The 20,987-nt window shown below is 40.2% G+C and overlaps 1 protein-coding gene across 6 annotated transcripts in view; it reads right to left on the bottom strand.

Moving 5' to 3' along the window:
* SDK1 (sidekick cell adhesion molecule 1) overlaps positions 1-20,987 on the bottom strand; it is a 595,311-nt gene that overhangs the window by 461,064 nt on the left and 113,260 nt on the right. For all 6 annotated transcript variants that reach the window (XM_081839463.1, XM_081839466.1, XM_081839467.1 and 3 more), the window contains exon 2: positions 10,688-10,847. In XM_081839463.1, the coding sequence (XP_081695589.1) occupies positions 10,688-10,847 (160 nt within the window). The remainder of the gene's footprint in view (positions 1-10,687; positions 10,848-20,987) is intronic.

Here is a 20,987-nt window from a genome sequence, read left to right as displayed (position 1 = left end):
TGGACTTTGATATTCCGTTCTCAAAAACAGTTTGAGCCCCAGGCAGCAGGAACCACAGGGGCAACAGATTCCAATGTAGCTCTTTATTTGCCTCCCTTGTTCCTGATGTAGATCTTCACTCACTCTGTCCATGATTTATCAGTCCTCAATTCTTTTTTATCCTTTTTTTGCATGATTCTACAACATGCTGTGCGAAAAAGTATATGTGAAAATCTGAGATGAATTACATCACACTTCCTCTTAAAGAACCATTAATAAATAGATTGAATTCCATACTAGTGTTATAGAGACATATCTGAGCATCCTCTAGCACTCAAGTATTCCTCCATTTACAAGGCAGGAAAGCAAATTTCTTGTCCAGTTATGACAAGAAGCCAAACAGAAATCTAAGTGATGATATTGGGGAAGATGTTCAGCAACATAAAACCCCCACTTTTGAAGTCTTTTTTTTTAAAAAAAAAGTGTATAGCACAATCAACTGAACTGAAAGTACTGAAAAAAGATAGCGGATGATTAAGAAAAAATGATCACAATGAGTCCTGCCTTCCTTTTCTCAATAGGCTTCCACAAACACACATCCTGCCAGTTCTGCTTTCCTCTACCCCATCTGCATTTCATCCTTTCTGTAAGACGCAGAGAGCTGAAGGCAGTTCTCTAGAGCCATCATTGCCAGGACAGGTATTTAATTTTTTGCATCTTGCCATGATTTCTGGTTAAACCAATTTTCATGGTTTCTTATGACACTTCAATCTGTACCCTGCAAAACTCAAAATCAGAAGAGCACATAAATCTGCTATAGCAGTGCATTTCAGTGAGACTGTCACAAGCCCAGATGATGAGTAAAAAGCCCAAAGCAATCAAATATTATATAATGGTGGTTCCTCTGCAAGCACCCCTTTTTAGCTTGAACTCTTTTTTTCTTTTTTCTTTTTTGGAAGCCCGCATCCTGATTATTGTAATATTACACTCTGTTAATTGAGAAAATACATAATGACAAAAATCTATTACAAACTCAGTAATGTTTTAAATTAATTTGCAAATGCGCCAAAATAAAATAATGCAGCAAAAATTCATTTCTTTATTTCCCCAAAGTATTCACCAATGAACAACTCAATTAATTAATTCAAAAAATATGAAAGTTAATACATTTACATTTATAAATGAATTTATTTATTTATTTATGTAAATTTATTTATCTTTCATGAATTTTTTTATTTCCCTAATACAGACAATACACAGCTAGTTGGACCAATGGTCTGACTCTGTATAAGGCAGATTCCTCAGTTTATACATTATGTTTTAGAGTATATCTCTATAGTCTTTTAAAAGTATTCAAATAAGTTCTTATACATTCTCAGTAACCCTAACAACAATTAACTAAGTTTAGGTGTAGCAATAGTAGCAGCACATAAGACTAAAACAGTTCACCCAATACACCTTAGTATTTGGCTCGTGAAAACATTTCCTGTTTTAATAAATCACATATATTCTGCTCCTGGAAAACTCAAAAGTGTCTTTCACAGAGATCTCAGGCATATCTTCCATTCAGACATTGGACATGCTGCGTGCTGCTTAGCTATAACAAGAGGCGGATGGCGCTGTGGTCTAAAGCACTGAGCCTCTCAGGCTTGCCAATTGGAAGGTTGGTGGTTCGAATCACTGCAATGGGGTGAGCCCCTGTTACTCTGTCCCAGCTTCTGCCAACCTAGCAGTTCAAAAGCACACCAGTGCAAGTAGATAAATAGGGACCGTTGTGGCTTGTGCCATAAGCGGTTTAGTCATGCTGGCGCCATGACCTGGAAAGCTGTCTGTGGACAAACGGCAGCTCCCTTGGCCTGAAAGCGAGATGTGCACCACAACCCCATAGTCGCCCTTGACTGGACTTAACCGTCCAGGGGCCTTTACCCTTTTAGCTTATTACAACATAGCATAGCATAGTAATAGTAGTAGTAGTAGTAGTAGTGTAACTGATTTATTAAACAGCTTCTAAACTACCATCTTGATGTGATTTACACATAAAATAATTAAAAACAGAATGAGAACCCTCTCTCATGGTAAAGGACTCTCATGGTAAAGACCCATTTACCCATCTGGGAAAGCCCACTGGAACAAAAATGTCTTCAACAGTTTCTGAAAAGTGTAGATAGTGGGCACCTGTCATTTCTCGACAGGGATGCTATTCCACAGGACAGGAGCAGCCACATTAAAAACCCTGCTCTGATTTACTGCAGAGTGGGCTTCTGTGGTCTTTGGAACTTGCAGGAGAGAATCTCCCACAGACATCTACTGGGTATATAAGGAATAAGGCAGTCTGTCAAGTAATGTGGTCACGAGCTATGTAGGTACTTATATGTCAGTACCAACACCCTGAACATGGCCCGGTAGCAAATTAGCAGCCAGTGCAAATACCACAAGCAAGGTGTTATATGCTTGTGGGCATTAACCCCCACAAACAACCTAGCCACCACATTCTCCACCAGCTGCAGCCTGCAGATCAACCCCAAGGGAAGTCTCACTTAGAGTGCATTGCAGTAATCAAAGTGTGAGGCTACCCATGCATAGATAGCTGTGGTCAAGCTATCTGGTTCCAAGAATGGCTGCAGATATCATAGCAATCAAAGTTGGTAAAAGTCACTCCTAGCCACTGAGGACACCTGTACCTAGAGTAACAGGGTTGAATCTAGGAGCACATCCAAATTATGCACCTGCTCTTTCAACTCCATCCAGGGCAGGCAACTTACCAACTTCCCAGATCCAGGAACTACTTGCTCACACAGCCTCCTTCTTGACAGGATTCAGTTTCAGACTCAGTTTATTAGTTCTCATCCAGCCCACCACTGCATCCAGACACTGGCCCAGGGCCTCCCATTCCTGATTCAGATGTTACCAAGAAATAGAGTTGGATATCATCAGTATACTGATGACACCTTGGTCCCAAACTCCCAGTGACTACTCCTACCAGCTTCATGTAGATGTTAAATAGCATTGAAGGCAATATAGTCCCTGTAGCAGCCCATAGCTCAAAAGCCAAGAAGCTGAGGAGCATCCAATGCTACCTTCTGAAAGCATCTCTGGAGTTAAGACTGGAACCACTGCCCCTGATACCCATTTCCCATAGGCAATCCAGGAGGATACAATGGTCAATGGCATCAAAAGGTGATAAAGGTCATCCATCAGGGCTACCAAGCCAGGTTCAAATCTGAACCCAAATGGAGATGGGTCTAAAAATCCAGTTTCCTTGAGGCATGCCTGCAGTTGCATCTCCATGACCCTTTTGAGTGCCTTGCCCACAAAGTGGATATTTGCAACTGGACAGTAGTTGTTGAATATCATTAGGTCTCAGAGCATTCTCTTGGTCCAAGCTCTTGCCATTGTTGCATAGTATCTTTGAAACTTGCATAAAAGGGTGTACCAGGTATTAAATGCTAAGTTTATCCTCAAATGTTAAGAGTGTTTCCCAATAATAGTTTTCTAGTGATTTTGCATGCAAGAGAGAAAAAGGCATTTCCATTGTCTGAAAGCCAGAAGGGCACTTAAAGTTTCTGCAGATCTGAGCAAGCAATTTAGGAAAATGGACAATTTGTTTTGAGTGGAGCAGCCTGGAAGAGGCTTGCAGCTTAAGAAAATCTAAGACAGAAGATGGATAGTACATCAATAAGTGAAAATATCAATGAAAACACTGGAAATTATTCCTAGTGTTTCTTTTCCTTTTTGTTCCAGAGCTCAATGGCTAGAAGAGGGCTGTCGTGTCTTAAGTGCCCAAATTCAAAATCTGGCTTCCCAAAGACCGGAATGCATTTTATAGTTTTCAGTGGCACCTCCAATATGGATTAAAACATTTATTTATTTTTAAAATGAACATATGAAACTGACTTATGTCAGCTGGTCCATATATACATAATTATATTTGTAAACCACCTTTCCACAGTTCAAACCATGCTAAAGGTGGCTTACCACACGAAAAATGCGTAACTGCAACATAACAAAAGTAGTCATAAACAATAAATAAAACATCAAAAATACAGAAGCAAATGGAACAATTTCCACATATATCACAAGATCTGAAAGAAAACTCCAAAAAAAACCCCAACAACAACAACACCCCTCACTGACACACATACACAACAAAAACTGAAACAACACCCCAGCCCAAGAGTTTGCTTGGGGCTTGCTGCGTGCCTGTGATCATACCGCTCTTGGTTCTTGTCATGCTAGCTTGATTTGTGCCAATTCTTAGTTCACTTTAACAGTACAGGTTCAGCCTATAGCAGGTATATCGGCAGTGAACTAGGCTCTGCTGTCAAGCTTTAGTCTGCTGAGCCCAAAACATTGAGCTGCAAGCCTGAAAATGCAATGACTGATGTCAACTCTAACATAAACCATCTCCTCCCAGGGCAGACAAGAATGGCATAGAGAAGAATGGCGTGCTTTTTAAGGTTGTTTCTGTATTGCATATTCTGTAATATTATATGCATTTGTTTTAATGTTGTTAATGTCCCCTCCACAAAATAAATAGTTTTGCTTTCCCGTTCGGACCCCCCATTTGAAATTCTACATATTATTTACATTCCTCCCTCCAGTCCTCTTTGCCTCAGCCAGCCATTTCACCACAGGATCCTTTCTTTGCCTGCAGGGGACAGACACCTAAACAAATAACATTATTTTCCCCCCTACCTTAGCCTTTTCCTCTTTGACAGGATTACCTAAAGTACCAACCACATCCATCCTTAATCTTTTAACTGTTGTTATATCTGTCTGAGTTCTCCAGACAACATTTTATTTTACAATAAAATAGAATCAGAATTGCAGAGTTGGAAGGGACCCCGAGGGTCATCTAGTCCAATCCTCTGAAATGCGTGTGTGTGTGTGTGTGTGTGTGTGTTTTACTATAATTTTAAAATACTAATATTTTTTACTAAATTTACTAAAATAAAATTAGTATTTTAGTAAAATTAGTATTTCAAAGAAATACTGTATTTGGAAGACAAACGAGTCTAAGCAAAGCTACATGACCAGCACTATAAGACTTCAACTGAATTTAATTTTTAGTTTACCTTACCATGATGTACTGGGAAAGAAAGCCAAGGCACAGTTAGAATCATCTGGCCACCGTCTCATTTTATTTACAAAATAAAATGTTGTAGTAAAAATGCGAAAAATAAGCATTTAATTATCCTTGGCTTTCCTTGAAAAAATACCGGCTGCCTAAAAGCAAAGTGTATTTAATTAGTAAGTGAATATTTTCTGAAGAAGATGTTGAACATTCTGACTAATACAAAACATTTCTAATTCAGCATAAGATTAAGTCTCTGAATGGGTAATAGATGGGGGGGGGTAATGGAAGAAAAGACTGTGCATTGCTGTAAATCAAATAAACGCATGACATCACCTTTCCATAAGAAATAAAAGACTGTTCATTTCCTAGCTTTTCTGCTTTGGGCAATGCATGTTGCTGATTGCTGACAGGAGTAGAGAGAATCTGCCTTTTTTAAAAAAAAACGGGGCTTGTGTATGTCTGTTGCATAATGCCAATGGAGGGCACAGGGTCATCACCTAAATATAAAAGACAGAGTGCACAGACAGTTCCAATGCACAAAAACAATGGCAGAGTGCCAATCAGAGTTATGAGTTTAAGCACAGAGATCGAGAACAGTGGAGAGTAAGAAGTTTGGGGTGAAAAGTTTATCATAAGATTGGTATTGAAGACTGCTCATGAGCTCTGCACAAGCATGCAAGCTTTGAAGGAGCTAGCTCTTCAGCTGGCTTTTAGTGAACTTTCCCACCATCCCTACTTTTGACAATCAGTTGGCATTTTTTAAAAAAGAGAAACTACAAGCCATGCTTAGTAATTTCCAGTCCTGCAAAGTTAATTTAGAAACTGAAGTAGTTCAGCCAAATGAACTTTTTAGTTTATAAAATGTTCATCCTCTGCATTCAGTGTTAAAAACTGCTCTGCTGAGGTATAGGGCCCAAGAGCAAATCAGGAGCCACATATAAGATTTTTGACAGACAGACTATCATCAGGTGAAGCTTTCCCCTTTCCCCATAATTATATTTCCATTAAAATATACAGGCTTACCCAGTTTAATTTGTGCCAGTCACACAGCTACTAAAGGCACAAGATATCTTTCACTTTGTTCCTGATCTTCATGCTGCAAGCTGCTCCCCTTAGAATAGAGGGGAGGGAAGATGCAGACAATGCTTCACATTCCTTCCTCAGTCTTGCCTTTTCAATGCTTGCAGCAAACTTTCCAAATATTTAGAGTGTCAGACTAAGACCTGTGAACCCTAGGTTTGAACCCCCACTTGGCCAGTCACTGGCCAGTCACTACTTCTCAGCCTAATCAGGGTTGCTGTGGGAATTAAATGAGGAGGGGGAGAACCATGTTTGCCACCTTGAGCTCCCTGGAGAATAAGATGGGATATAAATGCAACAAATAACATTTCAGCTATGAAAAGTGCTTATGCAACGATTTTCTAACTTGCACTCTGCCCTATATCAAAGGAATGCTATGACTAAAGAAACAGAAATATTCAAATTCATGACCCAGTTAGAACTCACACAGTTAGGTGCAGATCAAGGGGGCATTCTTTGCAGCACCCCTGAGAAGAGAGGAAATAAACAGAATAATGAAGCAAATGAGTATTGTTAAGGTGCCAGGCCCAGACAGATTTTTTGTGGAGTGATCCAAGTGTCATCGTGACTTATTAACCCCCAAACTGCATTCAGTTTACTAGGAAGCTTCGGAAAGATCCTCACTTTCCCATCCTTCTCTGTACGTAACACAAATTCCAAATTCTGTAATTCCAAAACCTGGCAAACACCCAAACTCTGTGAGTTAAATCTCACTAATCAACACTGACAGCAAAATCCTTGTAGCAGTTCTAGTGGACAGGCTTCAGGAAGTGATGAGCATCCTAATCCACCCAAACCAGGTTGGATTTATATGACACCATCAAAGGATAGATAAGCTCCATCTTGTAATTGATCTAGTAGCACTCAAAAGTACTAGCACATTGCCATTAGACTTGTCTCTCCTTGGATGCTGAAAATGAATTTGATTTGGTGCAGTGGCTCTTCTTCTTTATCCTAGGGCACTGGCTCTGTGGTATACTCCAAGAACATGTGCACTGGGTGAAAACCATGTACATAACACCCATGTCCAGGATACACGCAAATGGCATATTGTCAGGTTCCCCCCCCCCTCCCCATGCAGAGGGTAACCAGACGGGGATGCCCCCTTTTCCCACTGATATTTCATCTTTTTCTAGAGCCCTTAATATTTGCCATACAACAAAATACCAAGATCTGGGGTGTGCAATATGGGGGGATTTGAACATGCAGCTTGTTGACGTGATGAGACTAAGGCCAAATATAGCCCAATGTTATTCAACCAAAAGAAAATATACTTTTTTTTCTGCAATGATTTCATCTTAATGAATAAATGCAATTCCCTGCATATAAATACAAAAACACCCAGAGTGTATTTTGGTTTTTGGAAAGCAATTAGAAATAAATAATAGAGCTGAAATATTCATAGCAATATATTTATTCAACTTTATAGTAAATTTTGATTAGCTTTCCATGCACATTCTGTAGAAGACAAATGCTTCAAGTATTCAAAACAAGTTAATCAAACCCTAAACAAAATAAATATGGTTTTCATGGCAACCTAAGGAATTTTTAAAAAACAAAGTATAATATATAAGTGCAGTGGGCAGCACTTAAAAGGAAAGGTCTTCTGTATGTCCCTTCAGTAGCAATATGTAACAATACACTACTTGGTTTTTGCATTACAGAATTATAATATAATATTAAGTAATGCAAGATGCTGGATGTATAACAATTGTCATACTAAGGCCTGTTCTATTTCCTATCCTCTTTCCTAGCCCACCTTTCTGTACTGCTTTCTTTTACACCTCCCAAATATTGTTGGTGTCCCATCAGAGTTGTGTATTTCTGTTCAGTTTTTTGGCTGCTGACTGCAGTAAAGCACCCCCATTGATCAACCCAATATCAAAATCACAGACATGCTTACTTCTGTGATTAATCAAGCCAGTAGACGTTGTTGCCCTAAATAATAATTTAAATTGAGACTAAGGTACTATCCAGAATGTATAACTTGCTGTTAAAATGGAATACACAAGACGAAATGGTTAAATCGGCTATGATAAAATGGGCACAGGACATTGGGCATAACATTATGTTTGAGGACTGGGAAAGGTTGTGGACCACTGGGCTGAACTTCACCGCATGTAATGCTCTGAAGGAAAATGTAATGAAAATGATATATAGATGGTACATGACCCCAGTTAAACTTGCCAAAATATACCATTCGTCTGATAATAAATGTTGGAAATGTAAAGAAAATGAAGGAACATTCTTTCACCTCTGGTGGACATGCCCTAAGGTGAAGGTCTTCTGGGAAATGATATATAATGAGCTGAAAAAGGTATTTAAGTATACCTTCACTAAGAAACCAGAGGCCTTCCTTCTGGGTATTGTCGGCCAGAAGGTGTTAAAGAAGGACCGAACATTCTTTATGTATGCAACAACGGCAGCAAGGATACTCATCGCAAAAAACTGGAAAACTCAAGATCTACCCACACTGGAAGAGTGGCAGATGCAGCTGATGGACTATATGCAACTGGCCGAGATGACTGGCAGAATCCGTGATCTGGGAGAAGAGAAGATGGAGGAAGACTGGGAGAAATTCAAGATGTATCTACAAAAACATTGTAATTTGGTTGAATGTTAAGTAGGATGCTAGATTATAAAAAATTGGCCACCACTAAATTAGATTTAAATTTGATGATAAGTGAGACTAAAAGAAAATATAAAATTTTTTTAGAAGAAGTGCTAGATTATATTTGAATGAGTGGACATGAGATTGTAAACAAGTTGATAATTTGTTTGGAAAAAACTTTTAACGATGTAAAAGGAGACGCGAGGGAGTCCAAAGAAGTGATGAAATTATGTTTGTGACAGAAGTAAGATTGTTTATTGTTTGTGCATTTATATTTAAAAACTTTAATGAATATTTATAAAAAAAACAAATAATAAATTATTATTATTATTATTAAAAATAAATAAATAAATAAATAATAATTTAAATTGCCGTTCCATACATAACAATCCTGCATTCTGAGTGTTCCAAGCACATCACAGCCATCAGCAGCTGGTTGGCAATGGAGGTTTATTTTGCATGGACTAAGGGCTGAAGGGCCAGAGATGCTTGTTCTGCCCAGTGAGTCACTCTTATGCAAGCTAAGACAGAGGCGTGACATTTCTTCCTCTCTCCTACACAAACATAGGCTTTGACAATTTTATACGGCAGGTATGGGGCTGACCTGAGACAGCAAAACTTATCTAATACCACTTGTTGAATTCATGGCTTGAAGCAGAGACATTTTAGCTCACAGGTGATACGTGTAGCCACTATGCAATGCCACCTCTCAGCGAACAGTTTCCACACAGATACCAAGCTCATACAGTTCAGACATTAAGTGATATGGCAAAATGCATATCTCCATCAGACTATGTTTGGTAGAAAGTTCAAATGCAAGCAGTTTGCCATTGAACAAATCACTACATGTAGATTACCCCACCCATCCCTGAACCCCACAGTGAATCACACTGACAACATAAGAGGAGCCCTTCAGCTGAATCAGACCAAAGGCTCATCTAGCCCAGCATCCAATTCTTCACTTGCAACCACTGAGACCTTGACTCCACTATTAAACCAGATGAACCTCGAAAGGTGTCCAGAGCACTGCCTAGTCCTGTTGGATGAGTTTCTGTTAGTAAGGCTTGAGGATGCAGACATGGTGCTTGGATCAGTCAGGGCAACCACTTGCACTCTGGACCTTTGCCCTTTTTGGCTGATAAGAACTTGCAGGGATGGGACAGCTGGCTGGGCCAGGGAGGTGATTAATACCTGCTTCGAGAGGGGGTGGTCCCTGCCTACTTGAAGGAGGCAGTGGTAAAATGACAAATGACCCTTTGTTTGCCAAGCATTTAGTTGTTTAAACATTTGTAATCTGTCAATATAGGTTTTCATAACAATATCTATTTTGATATAAAAAAAAGTCTATAATGCAGACCCTCCAAGTGTCCCTATTTTCCAGGGACGTCCCTAATTTTGAGCAGCCGTCCCAGTTTCTGATTTGATCCTGGAATGTCCCATTTTCCTTAGGATGTCCCTATTTTCATTGGAGAAATGTTGGAGGGTATGGAGGTATCCGACTCCCGAGCCATCTAAAGGCATTTCTGTATAGGGGAGAGTTTTTTTTAATATTTAATGTTTTATATATGTTGGAAGCTGCCCAGAATGGCTGGGGCAAGATGTGTAGGGTATAAATAGTAAAATTATTATTATGGAATGGGACGTCCCTGTTTTCGTCAGATAAATGTTAGAGGGTATGTACAATGTATTAGAACAAAGGAACTGCATGGCAGGGGGCTGTACTAGGTGACCCTCGGGATCCCTTTGAGCTGTACAATTCTATGATTCTATGAGATATCATAAAGGCAGCCCATAAGATAGTTCTACTGTCTTAAGTTTTAACTGTATTGTATGTTTACCCATTTTGTTCTTTTGTGATGCAATGATACAAAAATAAAAATCTTTCCTCATTACAAAGCTGAAAAATATAATCTATAGATTGCAATCCAAAAAGCACTTACGTGTACTCGTTGGTGAAGGCCGTGGTTTCCCTGCCATTGTGCAGCCATTTGAATTCCAAAGGCCAGCTACCTTCTGCCAAACATGTAAGCACGAGGCGGTTCCCTTCTAGGTGAGTCTGGGGCAAGCCTGGCTCTGTCTTGAAATAGGGTGCAACATCATCTGAAATGGGATAGAAAAATAAAGTCAAAATGAGGGAACGAGGTTGTGAAATTGCTTTATGTTCTTTTTCAAGACAGACTACAAATCAAGCGCTTACGGTTCTGATTTTTCTAGAAAGGGTTCAGGTACCTCCTAGAATTTCACACCAACCAAAGAGAAGAGACAGAAAATGCCTATCCAAATTCTTTATTTAATCTTACCATCATAGGTGTTTCAATACACATCACATATATGTACATATTGCTACTCCAATACTCTAACTTCTATGCAAATAAGAACATAAGAAGGGTATGCAGGATCAGGCCCATCTAATCTAGCTTCCTGTTCTCATAGTGGCTCACAGACACCTGCAGGATTCAATGTCAATGGCACTCTCCCTTCTGTGGTTTCCAGCTGTTGGTATTCAGAAGCATTACTGCCTTTGATCATGCAGATGGAGCAAAGTCATCCTGGTTAAAAGCCATTGTTAGCCTTATTCTCCATGAATTCATCTAATCCTCTTTTAAAGCCATCCAAGTTGGTGACCATCACTACTTCCACTAATAACAATAACATTTTTTTATTATTCGTATCCCGCCCATCTGACTGGGTTGCCCCAACACTCTGGGCGGTTTCCAACAGCAGTGTATCTATTTACTACCGGCCGAGTTTTGAGAAATGATTTTTGTTGAAATTAATTTAATCACAAAACAGTAAGTACAGTGGTACCTCGGGTTAAGAACTTAATTCATTCTGGAGGTCCGTTCTAAACCTGAAACTGTTCTTAACCTGAAGCACCACTTTAGCTAATGGGGCCTCCCGCTGCCACCATGCCGCCACCGTGCAATTTCTGTTCTCAAACAGAAGCAAAGTTCTTAACCTGAGGTACTATTTCTGGGTTAGTGGAGTCTGTAACCTGAAGCGTCTGTAACCTGAAGTGTCTGTAACCTGAGGTACCACTGTATTTCCAGCAGTGCCAGCCTGCCCATGAGGCAGGCTAAAGCAACTGAGGTTGCATGGCGGTGGCTTCTTCCAGTGAGATCTTACAGAACTTGCATGAGATATCACAAGATATTGCCATAAACCATTGCAGCCACACGACCCCCGTAAGCAAGACTATGGTGAGAAGGACACCTTGTTTCATCTCAGGTGGGGAAATGGGACGAGTGCCCCTGACCTCCACGCCCTTGTTGGCTTTGCTGGGTGTCTGGGTTGGACTGAATGAAGACTATTGCTTTAAAACTCTGGTCCAACAACTATTAGCTGCAGCACAAATGCTTACAGCTAAAGGTTGGAAATATTTGAAGAGAATTAACAAAGAGGCCTGATACAGACATGCGTGTTCTTTACTGATAATGCAAAATATTGGGGCAATATTTTTTTTAAAAAAATTAATGTTTGGCAAACTTTTATTCAGCATATAAATAAATGATGGAAATAATATTCAGACCCTCCCACCTAGATATACCTGTATTTTGAATGTGGTTTTTTTTTTTTTTGATGTTATTGATTATTTTTGATGGAGCTTTAGATTCTGTATCACTTACATGTATCTGCCCAAGAATAGAGAGAATAATAATAATACTGCTTTATAACATTTCACCACTCACCTCCTACTCTGATAATTAAAGATAATAGCTGTTTCTTTTTTTCATATCCTATTCCATCCTTTCTCAGACTAGTAAGCTTTTCTTATTCCTTTCTTCTAGGTATGTATGTATTTATGAATCTCTCACTGCCCACTTATCTCAATATAAGCCTGTATCTTTCTTTGTACTGAAAATTAAATCAAGATAAATTAATTTCTGAAAAATCTTCATCAGTGACCAAGATGTTGAAAAGATAATACGGGGGGGGGGGGGTTGGAGGATTAAAAAACACAGAGAGAGAGAGAGAGAGAGAGAGAGAGAGAGAGAGTGTTAGGATCTTAGAGGAATGGATATCTATACTGAAGTTATATCATTATTCTGCCACTCATCCTTAGTCCCTAACTTTTTTCATAATTTTTTAAAAAAACAATGCTTCATAGAATGAGAGCATACCGTATCGCTGTACAAGATATTTGAATCCTACACAAAATACAATGAAGGGAAAACACAGTGATAGAACTTGGTAATAAATGTATGCCAGGATTTCCTTACATGCCCAAGTAACTTACAAAACCAATATGTTACCTTCCCTCTCATCTTCCCATTCCAGCTCCCCACCCCCTGCATAAAACTTTAAAAAGCCATAGTAGGGTATAGCTGCATGCTGTTATTGCCTTTTTCACGAAGTCTGTATGAGTGTGCTGCCTCACACTCAAATTTAAATAGATGTGGAATTGATCTCAGAAGCAACAGAGAGGGAGAAGGTTGGGAGGAAGAGGTGTCAGAAACTGAAGAGGTAACTGGGAACAGGGAAAGTTTGTGGTGGAGTGAAGTCCAAAATCAGAATCAGAGGCAAAGGCAGAAGCAGGAAAGAAGGGAGGCCAAGTGGTAGAGATGTTTTAAGGGGGGGGGTATCTCCTGCTTCTGCTGCAGCAAGCTCCCCTCCCTCCGGGTCTCCTAGGACCAGAAGAGGTATGAAGAGGGAGGAGCAGAGACAAGCACATCAGCATAGTCTCAGATTGCTTGGGAAGGACCTGCGGGGGGGGGGGGTGGAGAGAGATTTAGGCAGCTGTGGGAAGGCAGGGAACTTCAGCCTGCATAACTGCCTCATAGGGACAAGAAGTACAGAGAAGAGTTGCTGGGCTCAAGATTTAACTCCATGTGATGTTTTGCTGACTGGGTCCCTGACACTTGGTTCACCCTCTCAATTTAATTATTTTAAATTTAAGCTGTGAACTAAAATCCAGGCCTGGTAATGTAATTAAACTGTTTCTGTTATGGTTTTGTACAGTATTGTCTGCAAATATCAAGGCCCAAGTTAAGCAGGATATAACAATCCTTTTAAACTTCATTGTTTATACTCAGCACTCACATATGATGAAAATGTTAATATATAAAGCAGTTACAAAGTAATATCTTATTCAAAGTTTTTTATCATGCATTGTTTTCTTTTGAAATGCAAAGATGTGATTTGTATTTATAATTTCAAATGTTTAATATAAATGCGATTTTATTAAAAGTTTTACCACAATAAATTTATTATCTGCACACAATGAGAGATTAGTTGCACAAAAGACTACATAAGATTGTGCAGCAAGAGCTGGGGAAGATGACAGAGTCTAAGTGTCCAAGTCTAAATATATGACCCAACACAATAATTTCCATGAGGTGGGCATAGCAGTTGAACTAGGTTAAACACTATTCAGGTTTGCTGTTTAAATTAAATGGCACTGAATCCAAAGTTCATCTGATATTACCTATAGCTACTGGCGTTGTTTACCATCCAGCACAGGGAACTGCTGTTTAGCAGGCTATGTATTCCAACACATTCAGCCCCGAGACTGAAGTAAGTTGTATGCTTCCATTCAACAGGGCTTACTTCTTAATAAGTGTGCATAAGGACACACTCATAAGTTGCTAAGGTTTCCTGATGTTCAGACAAAGGTACTCACTTCCTAACAGAATGAAGTTACTTACTTACTTCTATTAATTTCAGTGGGTCTACTCCAAGCAGAACCTAGTTGAATACAACCAACCAATTTAAGTTTTGCATGTTTCTTTTTTTTTTTAAAAAAAATATTTTTTATTAAGGATTTTCTTGTTTTACAGAAGTGTAGTGCCTCGTTTTTGGTTTTTTTTCCCTTCTTCTTCTTCCGTGTAACGTTTTTACAAATCCGTTTCATTTGTTGAGGCATTAGGGGGAGAAGAAAACAGAAAGAAAAAAGAAAGGGGGGGTGGGGAGAGGGAGGATGGATGGGGGTGGGGTCGGGTGGCGGTGTTTCTATTATGTTTAATGTATGTAGAGTTTGGTGTCAGCGTTGCTTGTGTTGTTCACTTGTGTTCCTTTGGTGGTGAGAGAGGTTGGGGTTGGCTTAGGGTGTGATTGTTTGCTTGTGATTGGCTGTGGTGATCTTTGTTTTCGTGTGTGAGTGAGGTGGGTGGGTGTTTTGGATCAGGTTAGCCATATTGATTTGTATGCTGTTGGTGGATTATTGTAAGTTTTGCATGTTTCATATAAATTGTAGAAAAATAAAGTGTGCTTAGAAGTGCATTCCTGAACAAGCCTTACACTAAATAAGACTTGAAATAGGTTTAATTTTAAAAGTTGGTTGGTTGTAGATTTGGAACGGAAGGACTGACATAGTAATTATGGCTGGGTTGGTAAGAGATCATACATAATGTTGGCTAGATTCTTTTCCTATTGATGTGTAAAACAACTGCAAAAGGGCATAGAATGAATAAAAAAAGAAGAGCCTTTTTATGACTGATTCTCCAGCTCCTGCTTGTGCTTTCCTATCATGGAATCTTGTTAGCAATTTTGATCCACAGGTTGATGATAGTTTCAAAACTATATCCAACACTTGCACACTATTAAAAACTCTCTCATTCAAACCCCAAAGCGGATTTTTTTCTTCACAAAAAAAAGAGTAATTTTAAGACCGTCTGGTTAAAGACAATGTTGAAAGGCACATTAATCTTGCTGTTCTACAGGATGTTTTTGTTCAAAGCTGCTATCAAAATTCTTCATTTATCCTGAGACATGTCCTGCTGTGATAATCATTTCATCCAAGCTTACTTTTCTAACTTTCTAAAGAGAGTTTAATGAACTGCATTTAATTCTTGTGAATGCAAGAAGCAGAACAGCCTAGCACCACGTATTATACCAGAGGGTATAAACACAACTATATTTGAGGTCAGAACTTCAGATACAGTAAAGAGTAAAAAAAATAAATTGTTAAACAGACTTTATTAGAATACTGTGCTCTGCCCCTGGGGAAGGGGCACATCAAAGGAGGCATTTTTCATACCTTCCATGGACCATACCTAGCAGAGGGCTCAAAGAAGGCACCAACTAATATCTGGTCAGCTGTATGTCATGCTTTATTCCAGTAATATTGCTTCACAACATCTGATTTTGCCTATGGCCCAGTGTCCTCTCAGCAATAAGTCCTTTGGCCCACCTCTTTTTCCAGGCTGGTTCACTGTCTGACTCATCCTCAGGCACCTCCATGGAGCTGGGGTGCATTTCTAGGATGGGAGGCAATGCCAAAGACAGGTCAGGCAGCTCCTCCTCACCTCTTGGGATGTCTAATAGTAATGAGGCAGGACCTCAGCTCAATAACCTGCTTGATCTCTCCCCAACATACATATCAACCACTGGACTCCACCCCAGTCTCCAATTCCACAGCCTTGTCCCATTCTTCTGCCCCTTGCCTTGCCAAGATGTCTCTACAGGACATCTCTACATTACAATCCCTGTGTCCTGTCTCCCACCTAAGAGGTGATTACTGTAAAAGTAAAGTACTAAACTTTTAGTATACCTGTTTAACAGTACAAACACAGTAGCTAGGCAAGAGCAGCAGCTAATCCAGGTGCTCTTACAAGGCAAATGAGTGACAACAATAAATGAGGACAAAGGCCAAGTTTCAGGAGTTCAAGAGTAGTAACAAGAGTTCCAAGACTGCAGGAGCTGTGAAGTTGTTACAGCAAGGTTATCCATCTACCCAACAAGCTTTTATGCAGTCAGAGAAGACTTGATGACTCGTGAGAGTCCCTCTACCTGCAACAATTCCTAGACTGAAGAAAGGCACTAATCTCTGGGGCAAGGGAGTCTCCTCTTGTCTCTTATGGCATTGTTTCTCCCTGGAAGGCATTACCAGTCACCTCCTCCTCCAAATTCTTCCACTCTGTCAGAACAGTCTGGGACCTGAGTATCTCTTATCTTCCACAGACTGGGAAGCCCCAGGGTCCCCCAACTCATGCAGTCTTGGCATGTCCAGAGGCAGAGTGGCAGCTTCATCAAGTGGGTTCTGCTGCTTAGTTTCATCCCCCTCTCCACACACCTCAGGTGCTGTCCACATTGGAAACGACAACACTCTGAAGCTCTTATTTGTTCAAGCTCTTATTTGCTTCAAGTTACAAGAAAGGAGATTCCAACTAAACATCAGGAAACATTTTCTGACAGTAAGAGCTGTTCAACAGTGGAACAGTCTTCCTCAGGAGGTTGCGAACTCTCCTTCCTTGGAGGTTTTTAAGCAGAGGTTGATCATCTGTCATAGATGCTTTAGCTTAGTTTCCTGCATTATAGGGGCTTGGACCGGATGACCCTTGGGGTCCCTTCCAAATTCTTTGATTCTATGAATAAAACTTCCAGTTGCACCAATAACTTTTTTTTGGGGGGGGTGGATGATTATAATTGAGTCTGCAGTTGTGGGGGAGGGTTAACCTCCCATTCCTATACACCATGCACATATTTATCTCCCCACAGCCGTTATTTAGAGGGAGTGCCTAAATTTGCTAAATGCAATCACACATTTAAAATACCTAGTTTGGCCCCTCCTAACTTGTCAAAGTGTGTGGCCATTTCCAAGTTTGCACTCAGTTATTTTTCTGGAACTTCAGTCTTATTCTAAAGATATAAAAGACCCCCCTCTGCATGTCCCTTCCAGGTATGATAGCAGTTTATGTGTGCTAATATTGCATTGCTGCTTCCATGAGCAGTTGTATGAAATCAGAAGGTGCAGGCAGAATTCTATGCACACAGAGTTTCTGTCTTCCCCTGCAAAGAGTCAGATTATTTTTATTTTTGCATAAACAAAATCACAGAAAACAGATTTGAAATATCGAAGCAAAAAGAAAGTGGGACCAGAAACATTGGTAATGCATTCCAGACTGTTAGTATAATACAAATTATAACAAGTCTATATAAATAAAAGGGACGTAGGTGGCACTGTGGGTTAAACCACAGAGCCTAGGACTTGCCAATCAGAAGGTTGGCGGTTCGAATCCCCGTGACGGGGTGAGCTCTTGTTGCTCGGTCCCTGCTCCTGCCAACCTAGCAGTTCGAAAGCATATCAAAGTGCAAGTAGATAAATAGGTACCGCTCCGGCGGGAAGGTAAACGGCATTTCTGTGTGCTGCTCTGGTTCGCCAGAAGCGGCTTAGTCATGCTGGCCACATGACCCGGAAGCTGTACGCCGGCTCCCTTGGCCAATAAAGGAAGATGAGCGCCACAACCCCAGAGTCGGCCATGAATGGACCTAATGGTCAGGAGTCCCTTTACCTTTATATAAATAAAAATGCCATGAACATAGGTAAAGGTAAAGGTACCCCTGCCCGTACGGGCCAGTCGTGTCCGACTCTAGGGTTGTGCGCTCATCTCACTTAAGCGGCCGGGAGCCAGCGCTGTCCGAAGACACTTCCGGGTCACGTGGCCAGCGTGACGAAGCTGCTCTGGCGAGCCAGCACCAGCGCAGCACACGGAAATGCCGTTTACCTTCCCGCTATAAAGCGGTACCTATTTATCTACTTGCACTTAGGGGTGCTTTCAAACTGCTAGGTGGGCAGGAGCTGGGACCGAAAGATGGGAGCTCACCCCGTCGCGGGGATTTGAACCACCGACCATACGATCGGCAAGTCCTAGGCACTGAGGTTTTACCCACAGCGCCACCCGCATCCCCGCCATGAACATGGATATCCCTTATTTTCAGGCAAGGGGGTGTTAGACTCTGTTGATGTGCTGTGCACCAAATTCTTTAATACAATGCATAGGATTTCCTGAGCCAAGAGTAAGTCTTTCCTCCAAGGGTGGGAGCTAGGAGTCCAAGATCTGCCCCTAGTCTCCTCTTCCAGGATGCAGAACAACAGTGGACATTATGGGTGAAGAAGGAGCAGAGCTTGAGAAGAGAGGTTCCTGGGTATAGCAGTGGGCAAGTCAAGCTCAATGTGGAACTGCCATCTTTCTAATAGAATCTAGAATACAGGCACTGAATGGAAAATACTCACTGCTCCAGGCTTAGTACACTCTGAAAGAGAATTCGGGCTTCACTGATGCCCATGGCAAAACCTCTAACTATTATCAAAGAACTTCTGTTAGTAACATTTTTCTTTAAAACTACAAGAAAAATGTGTTTTTTAAAAAACCCACCCACAGTAGGTTTCAGAACTATGGAGAAAAAGGCATAAAAGTTTTATATAACTTAATTATGAACAGTTTGCATGCTGCAGCCCATAAGCAAGTAAGTAAAGTTTGCCCCAGGGTCCTCTCAAATCAATGGGAATTGCCAGCATGTGTGAAAGGCAGTTGTGGAATAAATCCACTAGTCCGCTTTTCCCCCCTCTAGGAAACTACTGAGCTATCCAATGAAACTGATGTCTAAAAACCAAATAGTTACCCAAATTATCTCTTTCTATCCATTTTCATTAGTTTATACCAACACCCATGTTAATAGAAAGATAATTCCACTCTGGGGATATTTTCCTGTTTCTTCTTTCTAGCTTAATCTTCTCCCCATATTCTTTTACTGTCCCCCAACCGACACTTCTTGTATGTGACAAAGCTGTTGTCGGCGCCTTTGGGCACTTGCCTCTCTACAGCTGATGAGTAAAAAGAAAAAAAGCTTGAAAATAAGTCCTCAACAATTGCAGCTGAAATACTTGCATTATATTTTACTGTGCTGAAGCACAGATCAACCTTCCACAACAAGGGGTTTCTTCGGCTCCATGGTTTGAACAGGAAATATTGAGGTCTAACTTGGTGAGCTACTATAAACCTGGTGATGCCTGAACAGATTAGAAGGAAAATGGGCTTCTGACCAATACCAATTCCTACAACTGGCAGGTAGTATGATTTTAAATTCTAGATCTAAGTACAACCATCCATGGTCTTGGCCTGTCCATGACCAGGAACACCTGGCAACTCCAGCTGTACTCGTCAAAGTTTAAGGTCATTGGATATTATCTAGAACTCCATCTGACACCTGAACTTCTACAATTCAAATGGCACTGTAATAAAATTGTCCTCAAAATTCAATATTATTAGAAGTTTTATTTTAATGGACCTACTAAAGCATTATTAAAAGAATATAGTTTTAAAGTTTATAAAACACTCTGATTCTCTGTAAGATATAAACCCTTCAAGAAATTGTATCGCCTTTAGATTTGTTTTTCACATTAAGTACAAATCATCCATTTATAAGTTACACTAACTAATCAGCATACACTCAAACTGAGTTCAAACAAAATGGAAAATAAGCAAGATTTCAATCTGAAAAGGTTATCACAACCATGACAATTATAAATTCCTATTCCCCTGGCTCACAACAATTTGAGAGTTTACTAAGTATTTTATCTCCCTCGATACACATACCGTATTTTTCGCTCTATAACACGCACCCAACCATAATATGCACATAGTTTTTAGAGGAGGAAAATCTGTAGGCATGCCACCCGTAGGCATTCCCTCCATAACACGCACAGACATTTCCCCTTACTTTCTAGGAGGAAAAAAGTGAGTGTTATGGTGCAAAAAATACGGTAAATATGACTAGGAACATTTCTACTGTTTCCCCAGATGGAAACCACAAGATATTCAGTGTTGGTTATGGAATAGCAGGCACACTATTGATTGTTTTGAATCTCCAAGAAGTAAATCCTCTTAACCCCAAATGTTAGTGATAGTGGTCAGCTGTTTTTGAATATCCACCATTCTGTATTATACATCTTTTCATGAAAACATGGCCGCAATTTACCCCATAGGATCATTTTACCTCAGTTATGAGACATTTTGGTCAAAAGAGGATTCTGAAGCAATACAGAAACCTGCAAAAGCAGTGAAATTTGTATACTCCCAGGTCTTCCCTCTTGGGAAATAGAAATCTCTAAGAAATCTTCTGAAATGAGAACTTTATAATTGAGTGCAGAATGAACTTAGAAGCTGATATAGCCAGTGGTCACATGCCTTCTTTAGAGCAGGCATGGTCAACCTGTGGCCATCCAGATGTTGTTAGACTCCCAACACCTATCAAGCCCCGCAACCATAGCCAATGGTCAGAGATTGTTAGAGTTGTAATCCAAAAACATGTGAAGGGCTGCAAGTTCCTCACCCTTGCTATAAAACAATTCTAGATAATGGTTCCCTGCAATACTAAGACAAATCCAAACATTTAGATCCTTAGTGCTTGGTTTTAACAAAGGAATACTCTATGACATCAGGCTAAGAAGCTGTGGAATTGCCAGCTACAAAGATTTCTTTTATTTCTATTTTCCTTTGTTTTGTCTTCTAGCTTTTCTGA

This window comes from Podarcis erhardii, assembly GCF_964252035.2.
Source record: "Podarcis erhardii genome assembly, chromosome: 14".
Taxonomy (NCBI): domain Eukaryota; kingdom Metazoa; phylum Chordata; class Lepidosauria; order Squamata; family Lacertidae; genus Podarcis; species Podarcis erhardii.
The sequence above is the reverse complement of the archived record's forward strand: the minus strand, read 5'-3'. Positions and strand labels throughout refer to the sequence as shown.